This window comes from Mixophyes fleayi, chromosome 4, assembly GCF_038048845.1.
Source record: "Mixophyes fleayi isolate aMixFle1 chromosome 4, aMixFle1.hap1, whole genome shotgun sequence".
NCBI lineage: Eukaryota > Metazoa > Chordata > Amphibia > Anura > Limnodynastidae > Mixophyes > Mixophyes fleayi.
The window spans coordinates 41,706,994-41,726,416 of NC_134405.1; the positions used below are offsets into that span (position 1 = coordinate 41,706,994).

At 43.4% G+C, this 19,423-nt stretch overlaps 2 protein-coding genes across 4 annotated transcripts; one reads left to right on the forward strand and one right to left on the reverse strand.

Moving 5' to 3' along the window:
• Nucleotides 1-2,537: 2,537 nt before the first annotated feature.
• On the reverse strand, nucleotides 2,538-6,245 carry TIMM29 (translocase of inner mitochondrial membrane 29). Of its 3 annotated transcripts, XM_075206780.1 has the most exons (3): nucleotides 5,903-6,245; nucleotides 4,117-4,341; nucleotides 2,552-3,635 (listed from the first exon to the last, which is right to left on the reverse strand). In XM_075206780.1, exons 2-3 carry the CDS (start codon nucleotides 4,229-4,231, stop codon nucleotides 3,043-3,045), a joined length of 708 nt encoding a protein of 235 aa, XP_075062881.1. In that variant the 5' UTR covers nucleotides 4,232-4,341; nucleotides 5,903-6,245; the 3' UTR covers nucleotides 2,552-3,042. The 3 variants fall into 3 exon arrangements, with proteins under 3 accessions (XP_075062883.1, XP_075062881.1, XP_075062882.1); XM_075206782.1 differs by lacking the exons at nucleotides 4,117-4,341; nucleotides 5,903-6,245 and adding an exon at nucleotides 3,978-4,057 and having other exon boundaries at nucleotides 2,538-3,649; XM_075206781.1 differs by lacking the exon at nucleotides 5,903-6,245 and having other exon boundaries at nucleotides 4,117-4,646.
• On the forward strand, nucleotides 4,703-12,388 carry YIPF2 (Yip1 domain family member 2). Its single transcript, XM_075206779.1, has 8 exons — nucleotides 4,703-4,811; nucleotides 7,084-7,226; nucleotides 7,355-7,435; nucleotides 9,545-9,632; nucleotides 9,708-9,824; nucleotides 10,032-10,198; nucleotides 11,346-11,528; nucleotides 12,082-12,388. Exons 1-8 carry the CDS (start codon nucleotides 4,781-4,783, stop codon nucleotides 12,175-12,177), a joined length of 906 nt encoding a protein of 301 aa, XP_075062880.1. The 5' UTR covers nucleotides 4,703-4,780; the 3' UTR covers nucleotides 12,178-12,388.
• Nucleotides 12,389-19,423: the final 7,035 nt, after the last annotated feature.

Here is a 19,423-nt window from a genome sequence, read left to right on the forward strand (position 1 = left end):
CGTCATGGTGACGGCCGGGACGCTGGGGCAGACAGGAAGCGAGCCGCGGCGGCTGTGAGTACCGCCGCGGCTCGTGACACCCATAGATTGCAAGCTTGCGAGCAGGGCCCTCTTACCTCTCTATGTATTACCCAGTATTGTTTTATTACTGTTTGTTCCCAATTGTAAAGCACTATGGAATTTGATGGAACTATATAAAGGATGATGCAGTCGTCAGAAAGAAACCTTTCTTGTAACACTTCCATGCAGATAATGATTGAATAAGCAGAGCAACATGATGAACCTGTGGACCTCTGTTCTGGTCTACAGTCTGCAGATCCGTTGATAGGAGAGTTCTCTGCAAATCTCAGCAGCTCTATCAAGAGATTTTTCTAGCTTTTCCATATCTTGTATAAACACACAAAGTGGACTAACAACAGTAGCACTAATCAACAGATACTAACAAAGGGAAAACTAGTAAGTCGACCTCCAGATATAATCAAAAGAAAGAAAAAAAGGGGTCTACAGCTGGGTACGCACTACAGAAATTTCCACCAACTTTTTATGCCGAGCGATTTTACATGCGATCGATGGTCCGATCGCTCGGTCCATGGACTGCATACACACTAGCCTTGTTTAGGACGATACAGGGAAGAGCGGACGTCCCTTTAGCGACTTTTTACAGCCATGTTGTCGTGAGCAATGGCTGTAATTTCATACTCACTGTTGTGGATCGGTCGGAAACTTATACACACTACACAGCGGAAACGAGATTGGAACGAAAACATTAAACGGTACGACCAACCAAATGAGGCGACAATCGTCCATTTGGGCAGACTTTCGACCATCGTGACACTGCACACACTGACCCGACTTTTGAACGAGCGTCGTATGTTGGCTGATTGAGCCGATTATTGTACGAAAACCCTGTAGTGTGTACCCAGCTTTACTTTGACATCAACAGTTCTCCTTAACTTCCATTCCCTGGCAGTATAGATTTCAAGCTGAAAGTGTTTACATGTCTGTTTACACCTTTCCCTGCTTTGTAGCAGACAACCCTATTTATTTCGAAGTCCTCAGTCAGCTGCTGAAAGGAAATCATTGGTTGTTGAGTGCAGTCACATCCTGAGAGATTAGAAGGGTCAGAGTATTTTGTCAACTTTAGAATTGTTTTTACCTGGCTTAATGCGAGGCCAAACAAGTCAATAAAGTTAAACAAAAGGGGGATTGATAGATTATCTGGAAGGGTGCCCAGACTTTTGCACGTGCCAAATTCACTTTTTTTTTTTTTTTTTTCCAATCTGAAAATTCAGCAAATAAATAGTAACAATGCATTAAGGGCCTGATTCATTAAGGAATGCAAAACTAACACACTTTACTTTTCATTATAACAAATAAACCCAACGCATGTAATTCAGGCATACGCACGTCTGCAGTCAACTACCAGTGGTTCTGAACGCCTCTTGTTGAATATGGGTGTAGGTACACTGTGTATATACAACACTTGCCGTATTGAGACAGACAATACACTGCAGGATATGAACAATACATATGCGGAATATAAAGTCTCAGCGGAATGCTCAAAGAAAATCAAACAAAAGTATTCAACTCTAAGAAATATATTCATTAAAGGATAAGACATTGGGGAAATGGACTTGTATTCCTTAATGAATGAAGCCCTAAATGTGCAGCAATAGGTTTGGACCCTACAGAAGTTGTGTTAAATTCTGTACACTTACATATTCAGTGCAAAGATGTAATTTGTGCAGGCGAGTCCAATCTTTTGCGTACAATTGTAACTGTATTCTACAGAGTTTGGGCAGGAAGCATTTCAGAGGTTAAAAACAGTGAGGGAGGAATAATTGAATAGAAGCTTACGTGATGTATTTCCCCTCGCAGTTAGCCCTATTTAACATCTCATGGGGGCAATTCCCCTTTGATGTGCTCAAAGGGAACCACTGCAATTGTAATTTTGGAGTAAAAGCATAAAATAAGAGTTGGTTGGATGTGATACAGGATGTGCCTGGCACAAGGAATACTTGGTGCCTCAGGAGTTCACGCCGAGATAGGAGGAGGTAAGACTGCAGGTTCAGGAATCACTAGCATGGAAGAGCTGTGAGCGGTTAGTTTTTAAATAATTAAAGGATGTTTAGAATTTGAGGTAACCCTAAAATAAACATGTCTTAGACAGATAGCCTTCATTTATACAGCAGGAGCTCCTGTTCCTTCTATATACTGTGCATTTTTTTTTTTTTGAGTCCTGAGGGTAAGTGTATTAACTTGCGATTCTGGCAAATCACTGATATTTGTCGATTTTTCCGGCATAGTTTAAAACGGCAAGCTGTTTAAAGGCAAGTTTTGCCTTTAAACAAATTGCTGTTTTAAATTATGCCGGCAACGTCACCGAATATCATCGATTTGCTAGAATCGCAACTTAATACATTTAACCTCTGGCCTCTGAATACAGGACAGATGATAATACTGAAATAATTTCCATGCAAGTCATAGTGTTTGATAATTAAAGCTCTTGTGTATTCTGCTTACATGCTGGAAGAATGCCAGATTAATAATTCAGTAAAGCAGCCTAACGCAATACCATCCCTATGACCAGGCAAAGTATATTAAACCTGTGTAATGTTCCAGCAATATCCATATGAAATTCAGGGCAGTATAAGATGTGCATGATCCCTACGGCAATCCCAACAACAGGTGGTTTGCTCCAATGCAAATCAAAGAGCAAAACACTATTCACATAAAACAGAACATGCTCCATGTTGTTGCATGCTGTTACAAAAACAAACATTATCCCATGGTTCCACTATGGTGGTTGCATGTAAAGTGCATCACAGCACCTATTTTTTTCAACAAGCGTCCAAACACCAGCTACACACACACTAGCAGATTTAGACAGAAACAAAAATTTGTTCATAGTGTTTATCTCTAATGTACATGTTACAAACATGCTCAATTTTGCATATATACATATAAATACACAGCAGTTCCCAATAAGAAACTAAAGCACACAGACAAAAAAAAAAATCTCTAGACCGCTCATCTTCCATTTCACTTCTCGCCGTCTTCCGCCATCACAACCGGTTGGAACTTGATCTCGTAAAGTTTTTCATTCTCCTGTGTGTGAAGGTCATTAAAGGAAATGGTTCTCATGTGGGCAGGAAGGTTCGCGAACTCCTCCTCATTCACATCAAAGTCTTTCATCTTGTTCTGGAAAAGCCACCAGTGTCCAAAAAAGCCAATGTCCAGGACCCTGTGTGGAAAATCGGACCAGCGAGGTTTTAAGTGCGGGCACTGGGTCATGTAGAGATCACATTCCTGGTCATAAGGCACTTCATACACAAGAGAAAAGAGCAGGAGGTTGATATGACGCAGGCGCCCCCCATTCCTCAGGTCGATGAGGCGCTGCACGTGCTGGTCGGATTTCCCACTCCGCGTCCAGGGGGACAGTAGGAGGAGAGATGCAGAAGCTTCCAGGAGATGGCTCTGGAAGGAGTCCTCGGACGGGGCTTTGGCAGAGCAAACCCCTACGCCTGCAAGGAGGGAGAGATACAGTGCAGCTTTGCCCGGGCGCTCCTTGGCGCCCACAACGATGTCCTTGCAGGCCTCGCCGTAATCACGCAGAAGGCTTCTTGTCCAGAAAACTGCCAGAAGAAAGCTTAGAGTTAGGAATGTGACATTAATAAATGAGTGTGTTCAAGTCATTGAAACCTGTCACAATTTTGATAGGACGACCTTGGAAGGGGCGGTATTTAACCAAAAGTGGACTGCTTCAATCAGTGCTTGTATATTAGGGGTGTGGTCCATGGCAAACACTGTCTGGCTGTGCCCAATATTCATGGTAGCGACAATCCTTAGACCAGAGATGTCCAAGGTCAGTCCTCAAGGGCTACTAACAGGTCATGTTTTCACAATATCTGTCTGTAGAAACAGGTGGGATAATTATTGACCCAGCCAATTAGATTAACTCATCTGTGCATGATTACAGAAATCCTGAAAACATGACCTGTTGGTAGCTCTTGAGGACTGAACTTGGCCTTAGACAATTCATGTTGCCGGGTAACAACGTGAAAAACCCACGTGGTCCGGTCACAGATCACGTGTCACTCCCCAAACTCCACTCACCAACTTTCCAGCTCTTAATCCGCTCCCAACGTCCCGGCTTCTTCTCTTCCACCGCCGGGGCTGCGCTACCAGAGCACGACCTCCGCCACAGGACCCTTACACACCGGCCGGCCATGTCTTTCCACCGCGGACACCACTTCCGCCCTTAATGCCCTTAATTGTGCTACACTAATGTCCTTCCGCCGGAAAAAGCAATCTCGGCCGTCAGGTTCCGCTTAGAATTCCCTTTTCAATATATTTTTTAAAAAAACGTATACTTCATACACACATTCTAATAAGATAAAACAATACAAGTCATAACAATACGCTATGGAATAATGATACCTGACAACAATAATAAATCAGTTAAAAACAAAACGCCAGAGTCTGTGTCCGATACAGAGATTAGTAGGGGGCGCAGATCCTCTAATAATCGGCTATGAGTGATAGACAAACGGTGTTTACTCCATGTGTTTACAGTTACCCTGCACAATCTACAATGGCTTGGTGCCGGGCATATATTGCCATGTGGGAAGCCGCTTGGTTAAGACTGTAAACGGGGATGACAGTGCACCCCCACCTCGGGTTGGAAGCAGTTGGTACGGTCCAAGCTGTGGTGACGCGGCCGCTCCGTGATGGAGGTAGAGCCGTGGTCACATGACCCGGGATATGTCACTCCGCTGACATGGCTGCAGCCGACCAACTCCAGTTCCAAGGTATGTACCAAGTGTACGGTGTATACACACTGTAATACAGACCTACACGGTACATACTATACTATACTACACGGGACGTGTACACACGCTTGTAAAACGCGTCATCCCTGTTCACACACATGTGTAACGCTGACGTGTTTACAGGACACTGATGAAGTTATATCTATAATGAGCTGCATAGCTGTCAACTGTGTAAATATATTACTCCATGGCCTTCTATAGCTTATAACAACAGCTGCCCTTGCTCACTACTTTGTGATTTACAGCTTTGAGTAGTCTGGAAGTTATGGAATATACAACATAGATTTTAGGATGTGTATGTAATGTACTGACACACCCTTCTGCATTCATCATTATTATTATTTATTATTATTATTATTATTATTATTACTAGAGGGCTCTGCAGATTTCATCGTCCTCAACAATCATCTACAGCTGGGTACACACTACAGAATTTTCCACCAACTTTTTATGCCGAGCGATTTTACATGCGATCGATGGTCCGATCGCTCGGTCCATGGACTGCATACACACTAGCCTTGTTTAGGACAACAAAGGGAAGAGCGGACGTCCCTTTAACGACTTTTTACAGCCATGTTGTCGTGAGCAATGACTGTAATTTCGTACTCACTGTTGTGGATCGGTCGGAAGTTTATACACACTACACAGCGGAAACGAGATTGGAACGAAAATATTAAACGGTACGACCAACCAAATGAGGCGAGAATCGTCTATTTGGGGAGACTTTCGACCACCGTGTTACTGCACACACTGACCCGACTTTTGAACGAGCGGTCCTATGTCAGCTGATTTAGTCGATTATTGGACGAAAACCGTGTAGTGTGTACCCAGCTTTACAAATATGTAAGCGAAGACCTACACAAGTGTAATAAACATTAACAGATAGATGAATACAATTATGCATAATAACATTATATATATATATATATATATATATATATATATTATAGTACAGGCAGGACCATCTTAACAGCATTATGGGCCCCCAGGCAAAGCAGTGCACTGCGGCCCTTACCTACACAACCAAAATCAGTGTTTAAACATTAAAAAACATGCCATACAATGCTTACCTCGCTGCTGTATCCAGTGGAGGAGTGTTCAAAGGGCTACATATAGTCTCTTCATAGTACTTCACAATTGCTGTGGAGGGAACTGTTAAAGTGGGGATAAAAAAAAGTCATAAATGGCCGATATACCCATAACACCACTCCACATGCCATCACACCTAACTAAATGCCCCTTGCATGCCCATCAGATCTCTCCATATGCCTCTTATATCCACATCAGATGCTTTTGCCCCCTTTTTTCTGTCTCCCCTATTTCACACTGTGGCCTCCATGCTTCTTGTGCTCCCCTTTCTGTCTCCCGTTTCACACTCCTCCTTCACTTACCTTTCTATTGACTTCTTTCTTCTGCGTTCTTCTGTCTTTACTCATCGCCGTCGTGGCTCCTCTCTCTGGGCTCTTCATAGAAAATGTCAGCCGTGATGACGTCACGCCCGACGTTCAGTGCGAGGGAGGAGTGGAGAAGGGAGGGAGCCGAGTGGGGCCCCGGGCAGTTGCCTAGTGTGCCCATGCGGAAAGACAACCCTGAGTACAGGTATTGAGGTATAGGGGCCTAGAGCAGGTAAGATGCGGTGAGGGATCTGAAGTTCCCTCTCCCCATATGCTTCAATGGCTAACACCATTTTCAGATGGTATTAGCCGTCGAGCACAAGTTCCGAAAATCGTTAAAACCTATTGGGACTACTTTTGCCTTTGAAAACAGCAGGGAAGCCGCAGATATCTCTGATATTTGCTGCAATGCTTTAGTTATAATTAGAGGGAATACTTAAAATTGCAGTGGTCCCCTGAGAACAATAGTTTTTGCGGAATTAAGAGCTTGTTAAATACGCCCCATACACTGCAACAAGTCTAAAGGTGCCTATTGAGATAAGTACAGTGAATTCCCTGAATACAAACATCAGGGATATTTGAAATGTTTGTATACATAGAATATCTGTTGTTTAGAACTTTTCATGACAGATCTAATGTTCTGTTTTCAAGCATATAGTCTACCCCAATTTCTTTGAATTCCGGATGCTCCATTTAGTAAACAAACTTAGTTTGTTTTTGTTAGTTTTTTTTACAATGGAAGGTGTGCTTGGCGGGTCCTGTTGCCATTTCATTCCTGTAGCTGTTATCAAATAGAAGAGCGGAGCATTAGACCTGTATTTCTTATCTTTAATTCACTGTGCAACCTGTATGTACAGAGTTTGATGAAGCAGCTGACCTCCTCGCTGCAAGTCCAAATGCCACAACGATGAGCGTATCCGAGGAGAAAAGGCCGCAGCATGCCACGTTACACGTAGGTGGCGATAGTGAGGAAGAAGATGACGAGACTGATCAGACAGAGGTAATTGTAGTTCATCATCTTTTCTGCACTTTTTTCTTTTTTTGTAATTGATGCACTGATCGCTGATAATGGAGAAATAAATAATTGTCCTCCGTTTAATCTTTTACCTTGTTTATCTCTCCTTTCAGCTCCTCTCACCTCCAAAGCAATCCTCTGGTTTCTGGACCTTCCAATATTACCAGGACCTTTTTGATGTAGACACCTACCAGGTATTGAAATGCAAGTTGTGTTGGGCAGAGCTGTGTATATACAAAATTATATAACAGCAATTTATTGCTACTCTTTTTGGAGAATATTCAATATCCAGCAATGTGGCGCGCGGACATTGCCCCGCACACATTGTGGGCGATTATGGTAGGAATCTGCGCTCATTTTTTCCCTCTATGGGATGTGTAGGAAGAAGGAGCAGAGATTCCTGCCATAACATCGCTGCGAGTTGTCTCCAGGGACGTTCTGGAGACACCTCACGCTGGATTGAATCTCCCCATTTATATAACGTATGCAGAGCTGGTCAGAGATATTTTATTAGTGCAGTCCCTGATCCAGTGAAAATTTCAATCTAATTTTCCCACCACACACTAGGAATTTAGTTGGAGGACAATTTTTGTTGACTCTGGTAGCAGACAAACACAGATATGGGGAGAACATAAACGTTTCTCACAGATAGCACCTTGGTCAGATTAAGTGGCACTGTGCCACCTAATAATACATCTATTTAGATGGTAAATAGACGCACACTATACATAAAGTACTAAATAAATCTTTGGAACAAAAGTGCAGTGCAAGATTATACAACTCTAAAAAGAAATGACAAAGCTTACGAACCACTATAAAGATAAAAGTTGAAATCTCCCACTAGAATACCATTCAACAAGGCCTTCCACAATGAATAACAAGTAGTCACGAAGAGGCAAAGACCCAGATCTCTGCTACAACTAAAGGCGGCTGTACCAACATGTCTGAGAATGCCGCCTGTCAGTTTACCAGGAACCAGTGATGTTACTGAGGCCAAGGGAAATTTTGGAAGGATATTTACTTGGCTTAGATGCCAACTGTCCACCTTCCTATAAACATCTGAAGTGCTAATGTCAACATCAGCCGTATCTGTCCCTGCAGGCCATATGCTGTCAGCATGGGCTCAGGTGTGTATATCCTGTTCTGCCCAGGCTTTCAAAACAAAACAACTTTATTAACAAGGTGACTTGTTTTGTACTCAATCTGCCTGTTCCTGCGAGGCCAAGTTTCTCAGATTTACCAACACATTTCCTATTCATTGGTTTTCTTAGCACAACTTTTAAGTTGTTAAATGAAAAGCATTATGTAATACTGAACATAAATACAGTAGTGATTCTTTTAAGTCTCTAGTAAAAAAGAAATCTTGAAAAATCTTTTTTGCTTCGCCTCCAGTGTAATGTATCTTTTAATCTACACCATTCTTAAATTAATGTGCACAATGCTGCAAATGTAAGAGATGTTTTTATAAGTGTACATATTTTATCCTCTAGACTTTATAGCACATTTACAAAGCTCATCTTCGGAGGTATAATATGGGTGGGTCTGAACGTTGTGGTGTTTTGTTTTATTTCTTAAAGAACTCTGAGTGCCATTGATGTAATATTTATGTCTGTGCCAGAGGACCACAGGCGTATTGTCTATTATTGCACTGTAGGATGCAGAAGGAACTTGGATCCACGTCTCCTTGGCCCGTTATTATTGCTAGATGACTTCCCATGGTGATCTAATGCTACTTTACATCGATTGTGTCTCTCTTGTCCTACATATAACCACCCGCTTTGGAGGTTGTCAATTCTCTAGTTTTGAGTGACATAACCAAGTCATTTATAAACTGCGTTCTCGCTATATTAGCTGACAAAATGGCGTCCTGCCCTGGTGCACTAAAAACTATTAAACCTCATAGGAATCCTGATTTAATTCCCTACCATATTCTGCAGTGTTCTACTTGTAAAGAAGTGATGTGCATTCAGCAGCTACTAGAGTGGCATGGAGGAGTGGTGTTGGTTTTTCCTTCCACAATACGCCTGCACTTCCGCGCTTAACCAGTAGACATGGTGTGGTGGTTTTAGAGTACGTGTAATCCGCCATTGATGCTGGACCGTTCCTCCCGATCCATCTGCCTGTAGGAAACTTATTGGTGTGCTGGAACAAAAAGATACTCATTCCATTACCTCCAAGTATCCCAGACCAATCGGATTGCAGGTCAATGTGCAGGGAATAAGGGCGTTCAGATCTTTAACATAGAAAACTAAATCTCCCACAGTGTATTGCATGGTCAGTATTACTGTATTGTTTAATTTTAGGTATTAGACCGGGTCAGAGCTTCCTTCATCCCCATTCCTGGAAAGAATTTTGTGAAACATCACCTGCGCAACAATCCAGATCTGTATGGTAAGTGAGCTGGACTGTCTTGGTGTAGAGTTTGTCAACTCCATTAGTCGCACTTATTTTCCATCTCCTCTACAGGCCCATTCTGGATATGTACCACGCTGGTGATCATAGTCGCAGTGGCTGGGAACCTGGCAACATTTATTCAGAAGCACAGCCATCCGAATTATAATTACAGTCCGCAGTTCCATAAGGGTGAGTGTAGTTACATTAAGGTGGGACCCTAGGCGCACTTGCAGAAACTGAGGTGCAAGGCTCTACCAAAGATGGTTTTATGCTACCCTCCCTCCTGCCTGTTATGAGCTTTATAAGTGAGGTTTTGCATTGCTAACACAATAGGCATCGGTTGTGGTGGTGCTCTGCTGTGGTCAGACTTCATCATGGCTGATCTTTCTTTTGCAGTAACGGTTGCTGGCGTTGCCATATACAGTTATGCCTGGCTGGTGCCTTTTGCTCTCTGGGGATTTCTACAGTGGAGGAAAGGGGTGAGCCTGTCTGTTGGGACCTACAGCTTCATGGAGACCGTGTGTATCTATGGGTACTCTTTGTCTGCATTCATCCCATCCACGGTGAGTATCGATTAGCTGTTGTGTGTGTACGACAGAAATGTCCCCTTTTATCTAGATAGCTTTGTGTTTATCCAGGCTTCTGTCAATGATGTTAAATGTGACAGGGTTATTTTCATCCCAAAAGATCTGCAGATGGGGCGAGCGATGGTTTCAGGGGTCATGCTGGGTTACAAAGACTGACTTCATAATCTGGCTTTATTCAGAGAGGTGTGGAAATGACAAAGCTGTAATTAGGGATTTCCAACATATCTAACTTGCTACACCCAAGCCTTGTTGATGAGCAACACCGGATTATAAAGTAACTTTAGGATTGCAATATTTTTCAGAGACTTTATAAGAGATGAGAGATAAAAATATTGAGTCTGTTCCATCGATTAGAGAAAGTTGCTATGATTTAGCAGCTCGGTGCTTTGCTATCTTGTTTCATTCTTGAGCAGTGACAATCCAGTAGTAATGTGCTTTTGGCTTGTAGGCTCCAAGCTAACACAGTTGGCCTTTACAGCTTGTAGAAGGGATGGCTTTATATAAAGCAGATAGACCACTGATGTTACAATAAGCCTACCAAATATGCTGTGCACCACTTTATACACTGTCCAAGATCGGCTAAGCTCTTCGTGAACGAGGGAGGTGGAACACATTTCACTTTTTAAAGCTGGTTTGTATCTTGTGTAGTGGTTGGAGTTGACACATTTCCCAGACTTCTTCTTTCCATTGGTTCTCTGGAGAAGAGCTTTACTGAAAGCCACAAAGTCCGATGCAATAGTTGAAACGAGTTGCCCGTGATTGGGAACCACTGTGTTGGATCTAAGCACTTTTAGAAGTTAATTATCGTTTTGGGGGAAAGGGCGTAAATTGCCAATGAAGGAAAAGCTGAGGTGGAAAATCAAGACCCCTTTTACCTACTCTATGGACATTTCAGTGTCAGATTCTTTTCTGACTTAATTAATGTCTCTGTAGCTCTGAATGAACGCAGGATGACAAGATACGGGGGAACAAAAATTGGTGTCCCTACCACAGCATTAAAACTCTTCCCCCACTGCAGGTCTCATGGGGTAAAATGTCCTATGGCTTGTTGAGGATGAGCCAGAATTGTTGTCCATAACCTGTCCAAGGATAGTGATATGAAGTGTCTGTGCTCTGTTCTCAGGTACTGTGCGTGATCCCTAGTGAAATATTCCGCTGGATTATCCTACTTGTGGCCACCTGTCTGTCTGGCTTTGTCCTCATTCTTGCTTTCTGGCCACATATCCGAAAAGATAACAAGATGGTGTCTCTTGGCATGGTAACGAGCATGATGATTCTACACGTGCTTCTGGCGGTGGGCTGTAAGGTATGTAGATGTTTATCCGAAGACTTGGGGGTTTTACTTAGGACCTCTGTTGGACAATAGCAGGACAAGTTTGTGATACAATGACTGAAATGACAGCCAGCTACTGCCATTCATCCAATTATAGGGATCTTTGTGATCTGTCAGTTAGAGATGATCTTTACCCTGCAAGAAAAGAGTATTGTTTCAGTACTTGATAAACTTTTTTTTCTCAGATGCTTGGAGGTGAGTACAGACACTGTTAAGGCTCCCCATCTAGGAAGCAGGGAACTGGTAGAAAAGCTGAATGCTCTGCAGTGTGTGTGCGCGTCACTTTATTTACAACGCCTATACCAGTCTTACTCTAAGACTTTAACGTGGGGGCAGTGCAGGAGATGTGAGATGAAACCCTTCATTTAGACTAAGCTTCAGTAGGTGCAGGGACTGATGGAGGCTTTATATTAGGGTGGGACTAAAATATAAAAATGAAATGTATTGACGGCAGACTGGAAGAGGGTAACAATCGGTGCCATAGCAGAATGAGGGTAAACTAATGTGATTTTTCTCTTTTGAACAGGCGTACTTCTTCAGGACTGTGGACACTAACACAACTGCAGGGTCTTTTGTTATCTCTACCACACCACATCCCCACATAACCACACACAAGCAGTAACCCTCTCTCTTCTTTGTGTATAAGGACTATATTATGAAGGACTGATGCCCCGTAGTTCTTTGTTAGTGCACTTTGCATACTAAATGACTCATTCGGTCCATTGGAAGTTCAACTGTTCTCTGATGAAATTTTTCTCTATTTTTATTGGTTGAGATTTATGGAGGTAAATATAATGTTTGATTAATAAAAAGTTGGTTGTCTCCTGTAAGAACATTTCCTTCACACAATAGTAATAACAATGTTAAGGCTGAGCTGATTGTTAACAGACCCCTGATCCTAAAGTACAAACTGGCTGCTGTAAAAGAGCTAATATATACACTGATCAGCCACAACTTTAAAACCACCTGGCTAATATGGTGAAGGTCTTCCTCATGCTACCGACACAGCTCTGACCTGGCTAGGGCATGGACTCCATAAGACCTGAGTGTGTCCTGGCACCAAGTCGTTAAAAGCAGATCGTTTAAGCTGCGAGGAGGGGCCTCTATGGCTGACCTGTTTTTCCAGCACATCCCACAGAGGCTCGATCGGATTTTCGCTCTGGGGAATTTGGAGGCCAACTCACCACCTTGAACTCTCATGTTCCTCAAACCATTCCGCAACAATTTTTGCAATGTATGAGCGCGCATTATCCTGTTGAAAGAGGCCACTACCATCAGAGAATACAGTTGCCATGAACTGCTGTGCTTGGTCTGCAACAATGTTTAGGTAGGGGGTAAGTGTCCAAGTAACATCCACATGAATGGTAGGACCTAAGGTTTTTCAGCAGAACATTGCCCAGAGCATCACACTGCCTCCACAGCCCTGCCTTCTTCCCATAGTGCATCCTGGTGCCATCTCTTCCCAAGGTAAACAACGCACACACATTCGACAGTCCACAGTAAAAGAAAATGTTATTCTTCAGCCCAGGCCACCTTCTTCCGTTGCTTCATGGTCCAGTTCTGTGGATATCAACGGTGGACAGGGGTCAGTGTGGGCACTCTGACTGGTTTGCGACTACATAGCCCCATATACACTGTGTCTTCTGGCGTCTTTGTATCATAGTCAGCATTAACTTTTGCCAATGTATGCTACAGTAGCTCTTCTGTGGGATTGGACCGGACAGGTTAGCTTTTGCTCCCCACTCACATCAGTGAGCCTTGGGTGCCCATAACCCGTTCACTGGCTCACAGTTTGTCCTTCCTTGGACCACTTTTGGTAGGTACTAACCATTGCATCCTGGGAACACCTGACAAGACCTGCCATTTTGGAGATGCTGTGACCCAGTTGTTTAGCCATCACAATTTGGCCCTTGACAAAGTCGCTCAGATCCTTACGCTATCCCATTTTTCCTGCTTCACCACATCAACTTCAAGAACTGACTGTTCACTTGCTGCCTAGTGCCATTGTAATGAGGTAATCAATGTTATTCACTTCACTTGTCAGTAGTTTTAATGTTATGGTATATAAAAATGAAAGATTTGAGATTCTGGGGTAGGGATTTTTCTGTACAAGAGTTCCTGGCAGTAATCCTATGGAAGGACCCCACATTCGGCCTGCCATGACTGATAACAGGATATCCCAGCCTTCGTTCAACGACATAGCAAACTTAAATAGAATGTCAGACATGATGAGTCGTGATAATGGATGGGAATTCTACTGATCTAAAAGGACCAGTAATAAGATTTAGAAGTATGAGTCCGATTTAAGTGGTCATTTAATTGCCCCTTACAAATGCTGTCACTGCCGATTGTCACCTCAAAATGTCATTATGAAAAATGTGCGTCTCGACTTCAATGTGAACTTGTGAAGCACAACTGGACAACTTTTGTGTGTTTAATAGTGTTTTCCACTAAAGTTAAAGTATACGTATCCTGACTGTATTCTGTCCTCTACTCTGCCACTGCTAGCAGGAACCAAGATTATTTTTCTCATCAGAGGTACACTGGAAATTGCCATTTTTATGTTTTATTTGAAAAATAATGGACTGGTACATGTTACATACAAGCCATAGGTAATAGGTAAAGTCCAAATTGTATGAGACTACAACTCATTGATTGAGTAGGAACCTTCGTCATTGCTGAGGAGTAGTGATTTTCCCTCATATGATTAGATCTAAGGCAGAAGAGGATTACACATGCCTGTACAACACGACTGTTTAAAATATAAAGAAACACTTTTGGCTTGCACAAACACTCCTACTCTTTTTTGCAAAAAAGTGTGATTTAAAGATGTTTTTTTGATCTAAAACATGTATAATCATAGCTAGGTATATTGGTAGGTATTGTTTGTAGTAAATATCTATAGATAGACTATACACATTTTGGGGAAAAAAGTTCAATTCCAACAATCAGCAAATCCTTTCCTTGTCTGCAAGAGATTCTTGTGACTATTAGACCTTCCCACAACATGGCTGCTTGCATTATGTACAGGCCACAGGTTCCCTTTAAAATTTTGGTAAACTAGGACCTCTTCCCCACAATGGCACAGTGATGTGTATTGGGCCCTGATCTATGGGTTATGTCTAGACTTTAGAGTATCTGAAAAAAGTGGACTTTTGTACTTACTGCTTTCTAAATGACTGGAGGGGACAGAGACAATAGGTTATGTTCACGTAGGAGCCAGGGCAGTAAAGACCTCATTTAATCCTTTCCCCTATAACCCTTCTTACTCCTCAGTTCACAATCAGCCCAGCAAGCAGATAAGACAGGACTGTGCCCCTATAGCCTTCAAAAAAGGGATTTAATAACAAGATCAAAACTCCACTTTACTTAGTTTGCTGGGCACAGACAATGGGATGTCCCAAACCTACTTCCACGGGAGGGGAGGACACAACTGGCTGGAGAACTACCTAACAAAGTCAGCTACATCCACTTGGGAACATTTTTAAAAAGGATGTGAGGACAACCATGTGACTGTTACGTCTACACATAACTCCTCTAATCCCATAGAGCAGCAGAATAGGAACCCTATGTCGTCCTATGGCTGTCAAAGAGGACAATCAAATCCTCTAAACAGTAGAACTCCAGTGGGCTGGACAGATATCCAAGGAGTGAAGCACTGTTTTTTTTGGGGAATTCCAAGAGTGAGGACACAAGAATGGCACCCAAGACTCCTAGTTGATTGATTAAGGCTGTCTGCGGCTGCACACTATGTGCAGGTCCGATCGACAGAGAGAGGTAGAGAGAGTGTGCTGCTCTGATTGTGCAATCAGAGCGGCTGGGCAGCACACTCTCCCTGCCTGTCTCTGCTGATCTGACCTGCACATAGTGTGCAGCCGCCGCAAACCTAGGGAGGACATACAAACTCCACACAGAAAAGACCACGGTTGGGAATTGAACTCATGACCACAGTGCTGTGGGGCAGAAGTGCTAACCACTAAGCCACCGTGCACTGCCCACAATATATCATGGCTTCAATAGCAATTTAGTTCAGTTCTGTCGGGTCCTTGTGAAAGGAGGAGCCCTAACACAAGGCCTGGCAAGAGGGGAAGAGACAGTGACTAGATCACTATACCAGGACTGTCTGGTCCAATCAGTAGTGATGCACAATGTCAGGACCCTTCTAATCTGATCTTTCACAGGATCCAAAGGATCAGCAGAACTTGGTGGGAACAGGTAGATAAACTGGTATGACCATGGAAACACGTGCATTGATATGTCTGGTGCTGTAGAAAGGAAGATTGTGAATTAGCAACTCTGTCAATAGATCTGATCAAATCCAAAAAACTTCGGGATGAAGGGACAATTCGCCTCCTAGTTGCCTATGTAGGTCACCAAGATAGAAGAAAAGGCTTTGCTTATTGGAGAATGCAAGATGCTGCCAATATTGCCTGGGAGCTGCAAGTTCCCACTCATGGTTCAGATAAGCGACCAGTGTGGCATTGCCAGGCTAGAGCTGAGTTGTCAGTTTCCTGGGTGGGGCCCTCACCAGGATTGTGTCCAGAGATGGGATCTCCTTATGAGGCAAGACTGCCACCACCCATGACTTTTCTCTAGTAAAGGCAGTATTTACAGGGACCTTTTGGAAGTATTGTTAACCTAAGATTTGAGTCTGCTTGTCACCACAAAAATAGCTGAAGATCTTGTCACTACCATGGCAGAATCATGTGTTGCATCCTCCATTCAGGGTTACATTTTCAAGACATTAGAGGTAAGATGCAAGATGCATTACCACCACCCTGGGTGTGCTATTTTGTAACCCTCTCCAGTTCAACCAAAGGTAAGGTCACATTTGCAGTGGCTTATGCTCCAAACCTAAGGTGAAAAATGAGCTCTTTAGAACACATTCTATTCTCTTGTCCAAGGGGGACCCTTACAGGATGCTGCATTCCCTTACTAAAGATGCTATCAAAACTGTTATCCACTCTCTCATCATCTCCCACAGTGACTACTGCAACTTTCCCCTATCTGACATTCCCCTCACCCATCTATCCCCGCTTCAGTCCATCTTAAATTCTTGCTGTTCCACTTTGCAAACCCATACACTAGCATCCCATGTTCTCCATAATCCAAATCAAATTGCTTAAAAAGCCCTCAGCAACACCACCCCTTTATACACCTCAAATCTCCTATCAAAATGCTCCTCCTCTCAGATCTACAAGACTTCTCACCTACCACTCCCAATCGGACTGTTCCACATCCTTCAAATCTTTAAACACTCTCTCAAAACCCAACTCTTTATTAGAGCTTACCCTACTCACACTGATAGTACCCACACTAAAGAACCCTTACAACTTTATCAATTTCCACTATCCGCCACACTCATTCCTTTTCATCTGTGCCCTCTTCCAATTCGAACGCAAGCTCTTCCATGGGCACGACCCTCCCGACCCTTTGTTTTCATGTCAGCATTTATATTGTGTACCTTGTCTGTTCCCGTTTTATGTATATCCTGTTTTGTCCTCTGTATAACACTATGGAGCACTTGTGGCGCCTTACAGACCAACAATTATAATAATAATCCAGAAGAGTAATCTTGGGCCTCCAGGAAAGCTGCAAAGCAGTGGGTTACCACAACTCCAGATCAGCCTGGGAGATAGGATAAAGGGTTATTGCCAAGGTACGTGGTCCACCCCAACCAGGATTGAGAGGTAGGAAATGCGGTTCACGGACCTGTATTACAGTGACATTGTCTGGACAGGAAACCCTGGAGGAGGAATTTGGGACTATATGGGCATCCGTAGTGCAGCAAGGGTCTGATTGTTGCAAATGTGGCAGTAGAAAGTAGCACCAAATGAATAAGCACAGGAAATGCTGTTAGCGTAGAACAGGCCAACTGATAATCATAGATTACTTGCTATTGGACAGTCCATGTCACTTGTGCAGGACATGGGTCATTCTGCATTCTCCAAGGAGTTTCCAGGGGACACCCCCCTGGATATTCACTGCACCCCAGATCCTTTGTCCTCCATTTAGTAGAACAGGGCTGGTCCCATTCTTCCAGCATTCAGGAACTCACTACAGGTCTCTCATTTAAGGAAACCTCTCCAATTTGCAATCCGGAGGCTCTGGAGATGCCAGCAAATTGTTGGGTACCAGAGAAGACTCTGGCAGTCTCTGCCCAAGTTACTGCTGTGATTGTTCAGGGGCTGCAGTGGTGAATGACACCACCTTACACCTTGCAACAGAATGCATGTAGATTTATGGTATGTCCCGATGATCCTCTCTTTACAAAGATGTTTTATAACCTAGTTAAGGTAAGTCACAATTGTCATATATCTTTAACAATTCATTATGTTGTATGAAAGATCCATACATCGATATATGCTTATTAGTAAATTAGGCCTTTTAGTTGAACCAGGATATATTCCCTTTAAAACGGACATCATACCAGGCTACAAATTGGTAGTGTTATCTGTCCCTCGGCACCTGTTACAGGAAGCCTAGAGTCAGATAAGGGGCTATGACTAGACTGCGTGTTCCCATGCTGTGACCAGAACTTGTCTTCAGGCAATAGAACATTTTGGGGATGAATGTGTAATTTAATTGCTACATTCTTTTTTTTTGTAGTTACATGACATTTAGTTTCTCAAAGTTTGTCTAGGATGGGTACATGGTGTGGTGACATTCTGTAAGCAGATTTTTCAGCAATGATGACACTGCCATAAAAATCTGAGCAACAGGAAGCAGCTGAAACACTTTCATGATACCTGTAAATGGACTACTATGCCTAAATATAAATTGTCCTGTATTATTATTATTATTATCGTCATCATGGATTTGTAGGGGTATACATAAATCAGGGACATAAAAGCTAGCCAAAATAAATGCAAACACTTCTGGCTCTTTGGACTGTGCAAACAGGCCTTCTATCTACCCTTATCTGGAGTATCCCAGATCCTGCGCTGATGTTCCCCATACTGGATTTCAATGCCCTGCTCCAAAGCTCCAGTAGTTGAGGCTGTGGATTTGGCTTAGTTCTGCATTCCCGGCCAACCAGAATGTCTGCATTCACGCTGGCGCAATGTTCCCTCCATGTTGCCCCTCTTCTGCAATGAACTGCTGCCATCCTGACATGCTTAAGGTCCTCTCTTCACTAAAGTTACCAGCCTCCCTGCGGCCTCTTCCTTTTCTCCAGCTCAGGATTCTCTTCCATCTGCTTGCAGCCTCTCCCTCGATACCTTCTTCTGCCTATGAAACTACAAATGGCCCTTACTCACCCTGCTTCCAGGACTCGACTTCTACCTCAACGCCTGGTCTTCTCCTGGTGCCCGCAGCTGAAATACCAGCCTCCTCTGGACCTCTTCATTAGGGCCCACTGTCTACCAGCCTTGGACCTGCTCTATCTGCTCCACTATCTACCCACCTATCCTCTTCTCAGCCTGTTCCGATTTTTACTCTGCTCCACTTCCATCGCAGATCCCATTCTGACCCAATACTACTACTCGGGGCCTAGCTTCATCCTAACACTCCTGGCTCTATTCTGGTGCTGGGCTCTAGCACCCACCAACCACAAATTCAGACATCCCTGCTCTGGTGCCTGGAATATAAGTATTTTGGTATATTCCATGTATAGACTAAGCAATGGCAAATTTGCTCTGGGAATGATCCTGAGGCCAACCGATGGGACACTGCCTCAACCACCATAACTTTCCCTGGGACCCTCCATGCTCTGAACTGCAACTATTGATTCTATATCTACCTACCTGCTACATGATCTGTCCGTCCTCATCTTAGACTTTGAGTTCTGACCTCCTCACTTGGACCGTAGCTTGCCACCATGGGATCTGGTCTCTTGCCACTGCTGCCCTCTCCTGGACCTCATGATC